Source organism: Chelonoidis abingdonii, chromosome 17 (assembly GCF_003597395.2).
Source record: "Chelonoidis abingdonii isolate Lonesome George chromosome 17, CheloAbing_2.0, whole genome shotgun sequence".
Taxonomy (NCBI): Eukaryota; Metazoa; Chordata; order Testudines; family Testudinidae; genus Chelonoidis; species Chelonoidis abingdonii.
Window position 1 is genome coordinate 23,300,906 of NC_133785.1, and position 12,190 is coordinate 23,313,095.

Below are 12,190 nucleotides of genomic sequence, written 5' to 3' on the forward strand. Positions count from 1 at the left end.
TGGGATAGCTGCCCACAATGCACCACTCCCAACAGCGCTGCAGATGTGGCCACACTGCAGCGCTGGTAGCTGTCAGTGTGGCCACACTGCAGCGCTTTCCCTACACAGCTGTACAAAGACAGCTGTAACTCCCAGCGCTGTACAGCTGTAAGTGTAGCCATACCCAAAGTGTGGGTTTTCAGCATGTGGAGTTGGTCATGATCTCCTCCTTCCCCCCGATTCTCATTCACATCAAGGCTTTCCCATATTGCTTTATTGTATCCTACCTGGTTCTGGTAGGGATGGTAAAGGCCAAGAATCATTTCCTTAATTGAATTAAAGCTTGTTTTATGCTAATCCTTTAGGATTATCCCAAATCTATAGTGCAGAAATGACTGATGGCTAATTTATAATCTTATCTGTTAGAAATGTCTGCCTTTTAACCAGTGAATACCTGTATCCCTTACCGCCCAAGTACCTGGAAAAAATGTTGAACTCCAACCTAAGTTCTCGTTCAGAGATATAATGTGCACCAGAATGAAAACAGATGTAAAACTCTATGCAGCAATATGTTTGTTACATTCGTGAATGAGCCCAGATTGCAGAGTTGGAATATTCTGACAGTGGGACAGTCAGAAAACCAGAAATAATTTTTACATTTTTTAAAAATAAAACAAATAGTGGTAAAACCATTATACCTTGTTCTGTTTCATTGTGGAAACATGGTTATGAGCATTATTGAGCATGGAGAAACAAAATATTATATCAAAGAATACAACTTAATGTATCTGATATGACTTTTACATATCTCCATAAATGTGCATAGCAGTTTCGAGTAGCTAAGTGAGTATAACTAAATGCAAAGAATGAAATGTAAGCCTTGAAGAACTTGCTTGCACTCTGAAAATAGCAATAGATACAACATAGTGATTTGAAACAACATGGTTGGGACCACAGTGATGGTTTTGCATGATTCTGATGGATTTTCAGATGCTTTTAGTAGAACAGGGAAAGTTTGCACACAATAGGAAGACTGTTCTAAGACGAATGGGCTGCCTGGAAGAAGGAGGGCATGGATGGGAAAGATGAAGGAGATCTGGGAATAACTTAGGTAGGGTAGGGAGTAGGCAGAGATAGACATGGGGTTGGAGTTAAAATTTCTGAAAATGAGGAAAAATAACAAGGAATCCTTGTGGCACCATAGAGCCTAACAAATTTATTTGGGCATTTTGTTAGTCTCTAAGGTGCCACAAGGACTCCCCGTTGTTTTTGCTGATGGAGACTAACACGACTACCACTCTGAAACGTGAAAGTGAGGAGAAGCTTGAACATGTGGAATTAAAAAGGGAAGCTAGTACAGTGATTGGAGACAGGTTGATATGGTTAGAGATGAATGATGTTGACAGCTGTTAAATCACCATAGTAGCTTAGTGGAAGAGAAGCTGCTTTTTTATTGCTGCGTTTTAGAATTGATTTATAGTGGTTATCAGTGTAGTTTAAACCAGCATTAATTTAACAACCAAATTTAGCAATGGTGGTAGTGGGTTGCAACTCTCTCTGAAGTCATGGTGAGTTGTGGCCTCTCACAGCAATACTGAATTTGGCCTAATATCTTGTCTTGCTGACTGTCCGTTCAGGGCAACACAACATATAGCAAAACTTCCTATTTTCATGCATACTTTAAATTCAGACTAAAGACAGAAAATGCATCAGTGATTATAGAACAAGTAGGATCTGATTCTCCTCAGTACTGTGTTAGCAATGGAGTTACTCTGATTGTACCCTGGTCCTGGTGTAAGAAAGAGGAGAATCAGTACAGTTTAACTTTGTCTTGTAAAATACAAGGGTTAGCAATTGTGGGTGAATGTACGGGGATCTAGGAAATCTGTAAATACGTATTATATGAGAATTGTAGTCTCCTTGCCTTCTTTCAAAAACATTTCCCCTCCATCCCTTCCCACAAATAAAATTCAAAGAACCCTTTTGTAACTAAGAATGTTAAACCTACTGGAAAATGTTAAGTGTGATTGATTATGGTCAGAAGACTTTTTCTCAGATACATAGTACCTTCTTAACTAACAGGTCTGCTTCCTGTGTATATTTCAAGTCACATCTGCATGCTTTTCCGACAAAAATGAATTCTGCCAACTTTTTACTTCTGCTAGCACAGCATAGCCTATAAAGATATTGGAGAGTGAACTGGATTGTAGTCTGGCTTGGGCACCATGAAAGAGAATCTTTAAGTTCCAGTAGCAGAATGTTTTATTCGTGAAGGTGTGTGTGCCAGAAAGAAAACAGCTTGGCTTTAAATCCCAGGATAAGTCTGCAGGGCTTGCAGATAGTTTAAAGAAAAAAATAATAAATTGAGCAAGCTAAAATCTTGGAATACCACAATGCTGTTTTTTTCAGACTATAAGCACCTTTCATGTAATTTGTTTTCCATTACTGCATATGCTGGGAGCAGAATTTAAATACTCAGGACAAAGATGTACACTACTAGTCTACTGCAGACTAAGTGTTCTTGTGAACCCTGCTGAGGTGCATTAACAGTTGGTTAACGCACTTTGATCTAGTCCTCTTTGAAATTAACTAACCGTTAATGCACTCAGCAGGGTCCACAGGGACAGCAGCAGGTAGGGGTGTGTGTGTGTGTGTGTGTGTTTTTTAGACCCCAGCTTGCTGCAGACTAGTTGTTCAGGTAGACGACAAGAATGGAAGATAGTCAGCTTTCATTTCAAATACATAAACAAAAATGGTAAGTGAAAAACAGGAAGGAAGAGTCTTTTGTATGTTGCTGTGTGGGAACAGATTCTCAGTAGACAGTAATGTGCTTAGGAGAGAGGAGCAGACTATGGTGGTGAAGAGGTTATAAGTTGGCTTATTTACAAAACAAATGTGAAGGTGAAGATCCTTTATCTGTCTTCCATAAATCCACAACAGAATTATGGCTCTTTATTTAACTGTGGCGTATATATTATTTTTTGTGTAATTACTTCCAGCAAGCAAAGTTTTAAAAAAGGCAATTTTGAATTGCTTCTGATAATTATTTTAAGGGTCTGTGAAATAACTTTCTAGGAATATGATATTGTACAAAGAAAACATAATACCTCTTACTCGAAAGAAGAAAGTGAGTTTGTATATTCCTGAGCCACATATACCATATTTTACATATTAAGAGACAGCTTTGCCTTTCAGTTTAAGATTCCTGTTGTGTACATACCAAAATGCAAAGTTTTTAAGGGAAAATAGATAAATATACATATACACATAATAATTCTTAGTCACTGATATGTACTCTAGTACAAAGTAGACTATTAATAAGCATATGCTTTTTCCTCCTGAACAGCTATACTAGATTACTCACATGTTTATCAGGAAATCATGAGCCATAGCCGGTTTCTATCTTTTGTGTGTCGTCACTAATTTTTTAATCTTGGTCACCTAGTGAGGGTAACTCTCTCTCTCTCTCTCTCGGCGGCTTATATATATTTTGTAGAATTAAAGATCACTATTCATTTGTTGCTACCAGCGACATATGGCTTATATATAATAGTAATATATAGTAACATATATATATATATAATATATAAGCCATATGTCGCTGGTAGCAACAAATGAATGGTGATCTTTAATTCTACAAAATGCTGGTTAGTGGTCCTACAGAAGGAATACACAGGTTAGATTTGGGAGCAGTAGTTGTTGTTTAATATTTATATTGCCATATTTGCATAGAGGCCCAAAGCAGAATTGGCACACCAGTGTAGTAAGGCATTGTATGATACTATACATGCCCTGAATAGTTTACAAAACGTGTGTTACTTAAGAACATTTGTACTTGGGTTTTCTATATATTATTCATATTTTAAGGCACTCTCTTCCCTATGCTATTAATCATAGAGGAAAATCTTTTATGTGTATAATCTTTTTAGATGTAATGCTTACAATAGCTTTAGATATGGGTGGTGGGTTAGCGTTTGTGTTTAGAACCCCTATGTAATGAAGAGGAGTATTTGTGGCACCTTAGAGGCTAACATATTTATTTGGCCCCATGAAAGTTTATGCTCAAATAATTTTGTTAGTCTCTAAGGTGCCACAAGTACTCCTGTTCTTTTTGCGGATACAGACTAACATGGCTGCTACTCTGAAACATGTAACGAATGTAATTTCAGTCTATAAAATGAAAACAAACAAAAAACACCATACCCCAGTAGAACCTCATTGGTGACCAGGAAATCCTTTGCATACTACTGATTTTTTTCCATATTCAGTTTTTAGTCCTACAAAGGGATCCACCAACATGTTTTGATATGCCTGAACAGAGATCTATGGAATTAAGGGAAGATCCTGTCTATTAAAGTGGATGAGACTCTGTATGGGGGCTGGATTAGCATTAGGGCTTTTAGAGAGTAGGTCATGAGCGAAACAATTCTACAAGTTTCCTTGAAAGATCAAGGCTGAATAGAATGTTGGGAAGAGATGCAAGTGCAGAAGGTTATGGCCTTCTCTTAAATTGTGAAGTAAGGCTTTTAAATTTCCCCCTTTGTGGGTCATATTTGTGTTCTGTTTATCATCTTAGAGGGCAGATCTGCGTTGGTTACTAGAGGAGGAAGAACAGGAAAAGCAAAGTATAAGCTTCTGAGAGGGAGGGAGGTGAGCATGTTGGGAAACCCATGTGCTAGAAATATTCATTTTCTCCTTAAATTTCACACATGTCCACCAGTATTTTCAAACAGGATCATGGTGTGTGTGTGTGTGTATGCACCTCATGGTTTTGTGCATGCATGTTTTAAAATATTGTATAAAACTCATGCAATAATTATTTTATGGTTTGCAATTATGCTCACGCTTCAATTAACTAAACAAATTTTCAAATGAAGATTTGTTCAGTTAAAGAAATATAGATGCTTTCTTATAACTTATTTACAAAAGGAAGAACACTAAACTTTCAAGTGTCTTACCATGTGAGTGCTTTCACTTGTTGTACAGTATGCTTATGTAGTAAACTGCTAGTGTTATAGTTTGCTTTAAAAGTAGGCAAACTGAGGGCTAGTCTACACTGGCAACGTTAAAGCGCTGTCGTGGCTAGGGGAGAGCTCTCTCAGCTCTTTAAAAAACCTACCTCCACGAGGGGCTTAGCTACCAGCACTGGAAGCATGGCTCTCAGCACTGGTGCACTGTCTGCACTGGCGCTTTGCAGCACTGAAACTTGCTGCAATCAGTGGGGTGTTTTTTCACACCCCTGAGCGAGAAAATTGCAGCATTGTAAAGTGCCAGTGTAGATGAGCCCTTAGGTTTGGTCTGCACTACAGTTATGTCAACATAAGGCATCTTAAGTCGACCTAATTATGTCAGTGTCTGAACTAGAATTCTGCTTCTGCTGACATAAGTGGCCTGCTACACAGACGACATAATTCTACCTCTGTGAGAAGCATAGCGTTTATGTTGGTGTAGCTATGGTGATGCAGTGTCCCTGTAGACACTGCATTACTTACATCAGCTGTTTACTGTCACTGTCAGGAACAGGGCTCACAGCTGGAGTTGTGAAATTGACAAGAATGTCTATTTCCAGTAGGTTCCCTTAGGTGAAATTGAGCTTTGTGTGAGGCTCACAGCTGGCCCTGCTCATCCCAGCTGTCAGCCTAGCATGGGGCTCACAGCAGGAACCCTCCGTCCACCCCCATACTCCTGGGTTACAGCCTGAGCTGTGAGCCTGGCACAGGGCTCAATTTCTGCTCCTGGGGAAATTCTGCATTACTGCAGGTGTACAGAATTTGCAGATTTCTTTTCTTCCCCACTGAAAAATGACTTTCTGATGTGGAAGCAATGGGAAGCCACAAGTGTGTTCATATGCCCCTCCCCAGGCGCGTGGTTTCAGGCACCCAGAGTGGCCTATTGAGAGGTAAATCACTGCGGCGGTGTTGGGGGCGCCTGCCTGGTGCTGGGTCATACACCCCCCTTGCACAATCCCCATGCATCTGGACCCCGTGCATCACCCACTGCTACCAGAAACCCCCTCCTACCCTGTGCTAGGCTCAGCTGCTAGTCCCGACTGGTCTTGGGGTGGAGGAGGAGTGCACTTCTCCTGCATGGAGTGGCCAGGGCCAGCCAGAGCCACCCTAGAAACCTCCCCCGCTTCTTGCCCCTCAGGCATGGGGGAGAGGGGTAACTATATGGGGAGCTGCTCCCCCGTCTACCCAAGCTCTGCACATCCAGATGCTCCCAGACCCTCCCCACAGAGGCCCACATACTCAAACCCCTACCCCGATGAGTCCTACCCCCTACGTACCTGGACCCCTCCCACACTCAGACCCCCCTCAATGAACCCCATCTCTCCACACCCAGACCCCCTCCCCCCTGCTAGCCCTAACCACTTTTCCTGGACCCCCCTACAGAGTCCCATTGCCCCTGCACCTGGAACCCTCCCAATGAGCTCCTGTGCTTCCAGATCCCCTCCCCCCGCACCTACGCCCCCGCCCCACCTCCCCATACGCAGATTGCCTCACACAGAACCTTCTCATCCCACACCTGGATTCCCCATACTAAGCACGTCCACACTTGAGATCTGCCATGCTCCAAATGTGAGCCTTGTGCAGCTGTCAGTGCCCCACAATGCCCCGTTTCAGTCGATGTCAGCACTTCTAGTGAGGACAGGCTCCACCAGCAAAAGGAGGGTAGTGTGGAAAAAAACAGCTGATTGAATTACTGTGGTGGCCGTAGAGGGACCTAAATTAAGTTGACCTAATTTTGTAGTTTAGACAAGTCGTTTGACTTGGAGAGGTTATGTCACTTGCATAAGATCACACAATGAGACAGAAATGAAAACAGAATCCTGAAGCCCTGACTCTTCTTCTGTAACCACTAGACTGTACTGTATTTGAGAATATAATTACCAGTATTCTAATAAACATGGTAATTTTTATTTGGTGTGTAGTGTAAAAAATATACTTTTGTGTCTGGATAATGTTAAACAGCGAAAGGTTCTAGGTAGGCTTGGCAGAATTCAACGTTTCTATAATTTTGATGGATAATATCAATATATATGTTTAAGGGTTTTTTTTAAAGATTTTTTTCATCAATATGAATTTTTCACAATTGCACAAAATTATGGGTTTTTTAAGCATTTTTTCTATTTAAATGTTTACCGTTTCAGGAAACTATGAAGCGGGTCAAAATTATTTAATGACAGATCTTGAAATTGAAAAAGTTAAGGTTTTAAAACATAGTATCAACATATGTCAAAATATACAAACTTAATATCCTTAAATCAACTAATCATACCGGTTTTTAATATTCATTCACTAGTCCATTTGTAACAAGCCTAATTCAAAATCCAAGTTAAAAATAGCTGGATTTTGACTCTGATAAATTTTCAGGCAGCATTTCTTTTCTTTGCTTATCTGTAAAGTTTGAATATCATCTATGGAAATATTTTTTCATTGGTTTGTATGCATATGGTGAAATTGATTTTTTCTGACATTTATCTATTAAAAATCTAATCCTTCCAATCCTAGTTTTAGGCCAGTATTTTCATAAACAGGAGTCTAAAGTTAGGCATCCAGGTTGAAACTGTGCTTTTCAAAATCAGGTCACTTATTAGGTGTCTGTAAGGAATTTGAAGTCTCACTTTTGACTCCTGATTTTGAAAATCTTGACCTTACTTCCCAGTTAATAATACACTCTCAGGATTATATAATTTAGTACTTGATGTGTGCACCAAAATGTATGGGTACCTCACAGAAACAAGTACAGATAGGGCTTTTTACAGAACAGTAATTGAGAGAATTCAGTTTGACACATCCAGCACTTCTGGTGGTTTTTCATTTTGTTCCTTATTTTACCAAATTATTGACTAAAGAGTAAAATTATTTTAAAGCATGTAAATGATTTAGGAGTTGAAGTCCCACTGGCTTTCAATTAAATATAAGCATATGAATTGCTAAATCCATTTTAAAAATGGGACTTCTAAACTTCATCTTAACTTTAAAACTGAGTTTGAATACAGCAAGCTTCCTTAATTATGGAGGCTCAGTAGCTACTCCATCTTTAAGGTGTGTGAAATTTGCCTTTATATTAGGATTGAAACTCTCAATTGACAATTTCATTGTTGAATTTTAGTCTCCAGATTTAACATAACTCTTCAGAGGACAATTGTATTTACTATAATAGTTTTTACTAACTTTTTTTTTAAAGAAACATTAAAAATTTCCCTCCTTGAATTGACAGAAAATGGTGGCAGGTGGAAGAAGGATGCAGTTATGTAAGGTTTAGACGGTTCAGAGAGGACAAGCAAGAGCACAGGAGTGGAGGGAAGCGTTCATGGAAGGGTTTTTTTTATTGGTGTAGGGTTTGTTTTGGCAAGAACAACATAAAAAGAAACCAGTTCTGATGAGGCTTCAGTAGCATGTTTACACAAGACCCACTAAACGTAGGTGCTGCAGTACACACAGTTCTGTATTACAGTTCCAGGGTTCTGGGCATTACTGTATTCTAAGGGTGATTTTTTCACATATAGATTCCCATAGTAGTAATGAATACTTCCACAGTGCTACCTTTACCAAGTTTTGATTCAATGTGCTTCTTACAAAGCTGGAATATTAAATCCCAGGAAGCATTAATTCATCCTCAACTATAGCAAAGCTGCTGGGGCCATTGTGAAATAAGGATAGCTGAATTGCTGAAAGAGTATGTGAGCCAAATTCCTGGATTTTGGCGTAAACCAGGTTCTTTCCAATTTTTATTCCTATATAATTTAAGATGTTTTTATTCTCTGTCCAAACCCTGAACACTTAATTGTCTCATGAAAGTATTTGTTTTTATAAAAGCACATAGTTTTCTGGTGGCTCTGCAGATATATTTAGGCATAGAGATAAATTAGTAATTTAAATAGCGCAATAAATTACACACAGTAGTGCATAGCTCTAATTATGTCTAGAGTATTAATGAGCCCACTTGTGCCTAATCGTAATCTTTAGATGTGCCTGGTTTAATTCTTATGGTAATATGTGATCTTTCTTTGGACTTTGGGTTTTGGAATGACAGCCACAGGCAGTTTTGTTTTGCATTTGTGATGTAGTCCTTGGAGCTAAAAAGAATATAAACAGCATATTTCATAATTTAATCTCTTTTTCATTTAAATATGTGCTATAAACTGGAGACTTTGTACAAATATATCCATCTATATATCATAGAAAATCTAATATGTTGGTACAACATCCAATGAAAATCTTATATATGGTGGGGGGAGAGAGAGAGATTGGAAATGAATTTCATACTGGGAGAAAATAAGAGATTAATGGCCTGGGACTGGCTAGGAGCCATCTGAAAGCAAGCACTGTGTAACCTTCTTCAAGGCAGCTCTGCCAGGGCCCAAGGCTCTTGACCTTGCGTTCTGTTCCTGAGTCTTGTGCACAGACTACCAATAGTACTTAAACTATTGCAAATTATGGTTTTGCAATGTTAACAAATGTCCACTAGCCTACTGAGATAAGCGTATTCTATTTTGTTTTCACTTGTGACTCAAATTTCAGACTGAGTGTTCTGAGGTGAAAGATTAATGCAGGTAGCCCTGAATGTCGTTTAGCTCTAGGACAGTTCTTTTCAATGTTGTTTTATTCTTTATCTTAACAGCCATATTGTGGTTCTGCCATTTATAATGCTTCTTGATATTAACAGTTGCAGAAATAGTGAAAGAGCTTGAAAATAACGAGAAAACTCGGACTCAACTTGAATTTAGTAAAGCTGGTGAAAATGTAAGTTTATTATCTCTGTACCAAAAGAGTTATGGAATGGGACATGAAGCATTTTTACATATTACTTCATTAAAGGAATTGCTGGTTCCTTTCAGTGTGCTAAAATATTCAACTGAAAAACCATTTATATCTTGGGCTAAATCCTACCCAACTCAGTCCTTCAGAGCAGGGAGAGGGAATCATGGTGATGGTGGTACTTCTAACAGGAGAGTTCTGTTGTTGGTACATGGCAGGATGGCTTAGGGGAGGGAAAGGGGGAGCAGAATGCATGGAGCCAAGATGCTACAGCCATTAGTAGCATATTCAAGATATTTATGTGGGTGTATTTTAAATAACTAGTGTAAAACAACTTACAGTTAAAATGTCATAGTACTGATGCTTCTATGGTCGAACCACCTACCTTGAGCATTTTATGATTGCAATAAAAATACCGAGGGGTTTTTATAAAGTGAGATAAAGATATGACCTGGCCTTGAACCAATCAGAAGACTGGAGGGAGATCTTAAGGAAGGTCTATTTTTGTTCTGTTTAGTCTCCTTACCAGCTTGGCAGTCTCCTGCTGCTCTTGTGAAAGTAGAGCAAAGGGGCACTTTATAAACAGCCCAGGTATATATTAAATGTTAACAGTAGGGCTGATCAGAGGTGGTGGGAAAGAGCTGGACAAATGATCTCCTCCCATATAGAGTTGACGTAGGGTCTAAAGAGTGGAGGTAAAAAGGAATATTTCCTCTGGTTCAAAGGTAAGTTTCCTTCACGTTCTGACATTAAAGCTTGTGTTTTTAAAATGTGATCTATATCTTCATTTTCTTCAAATGAACATTTTTGTATCACTTTGCAGAGCATGACATTTACAAAGGACCAGACAGAAAAGGAAATAGATGAGATTCACACCGATTATCGTAAGTAATATAACTTTCGCATTTTGCGTTTTAAAAACTCCTATTCTTTGCTGTAGGCATACATGCATATATAAAAATAGCCTCTCTCTGCCTCCATCCCCCATCTGTTTAAAAAAAAATGAGGACTGTAATATTTCTGTCTTTACGGGGGTGTTGTGAGGCATTAATATACAATCAATATTGTGAAGCACTCAGATAGTTTAGGTGGAGGCTATATATCTTAGGCAGAGCATGATCTTCCTCCCTCACCGAAGAAGATAATTAACTAATGCATCCAGTACAGTTTCTGGACCCATACACAGGCCTAAACCCAAGCTGACAGGGCTCAAGAATTCTTGAAGTTGAAGGATTCCGTTACAGTTGCTTCTGTACTAAATTCCCGATAGCCTACTTCAAAAAGGGAAGATTCACTATGCAGTAATTACAGTTTGTCCCCAGGAGCAGTTGGTGGGTTGAGCAAGTTGGTGTGTTGAAAAATCTTTTTTTTGAGACCCTGGCACCTAAATAAAGGGTAAGTTTTTAACAGTGAGAGTAACTAACCATTGAAACAATTTACTAAGAATCCTGGTGGATTCTCCTTCACTGGCCATTTTAAAATCAAGATTGAATGTTTTTTTTTCTAAAAGAGATGTTCAAGGAATATTTTGGGGGAAGTTCTTATGGCCTGTATTACACAGGAGGTCAGACTAGATCATCGCAACGGTTCCTTCTGGCCTGGGAATCTATGAACCTGTCCTTCCAGAAGGGAAATGTTCAATTCCATTAATAAGACCAATTACTCACTAGATTTTCCAGGTAAGAGGATAGGTTTTCTTGCTATTTAAAAATGTATTATGTAGTGTGCATTTTATTCCTTTTATGATCCGATCCTGCAAAGTTCCTAGCATCTCCTAAGAGAGAGAATTAGGAGCTTTTGGTACCACTTAGGATGCACCCTTATTGACTGGGTAGCATTCTTGCATTCAGATTGCCAGATCTGCATCCTTTTTCCAATAACGTGCTGCAGAAATTGCGTTCAGTATATTGATTTCCCTGTTACTTGTGTATTTGCTGGGTTATATGTCTATAAGTAGAACATTCATGATCCTTAGCTCTTGAATGTTAATTTTGTTGTTCTTGGATTTTTGTCTCTCCTATCTACCCTAGCCATTTCACTTCATTGGCAGTCTGCTTGGAAACTCAAGCTATCTCAACAGTGAGCCATATTCCACCAATACAGTTCTCAACATTTTACAGGAGCATTACATTTTAATGTCTCCCATTTTAAGCATGCAGTAGCAGTGCAATGAAGGGATAGTTTGTCCTGGTTATATTTAAGGATCCATTTAAAACTGTAATGTGGCCATATTTCCTGTTTCTGCCTATTTTTCCTCCAATACCTTAGGGCCAAACTAATCCCTAGAGTAATACAACTCTGCATTTACTAGATACAATTCTGATGACATTTGTAAGGTTGCGACCTGTTATGTCAAGCCTGAATTTGAGCTTGAATGGTAGGCAAACCTTCTACTGTTTTACTTTTAAAAGTTTTATTTCAGATATATTTATTTATATCTCTGCATA

General features: G+C 38.9%; 1 protein-coding gene across 10 annotated transcripts in view; it reads left to right on the plus strand.

The window, feature by feature from the left end:
• RAD18 (RAD18 E3 ubiquitin protein ligase) overlaps positions 1–12,190 on the plus strand; it is a 155,271-nt gene that overhangs the window by 54,483 nt on the left and 88,598 nt on the right. For all 10 annotated transcript variants that reach the window (XM_032784211.2, XM_032784214.2, XM_032784212.2 and 7 more), the window contains exons 8-9: positions 9,652–9,728; positions 10,567–10,627. In XM_032784211.2, coding sequence (XP_032640102.1) covers positions 9,652–9,728; positions 10,567–10,627 — 138 coding nt within the window. The remainder of the gene's footprint in view (positions 1–9,651; positions 9,729–10,566; positions 10,628–12,190) is intronic.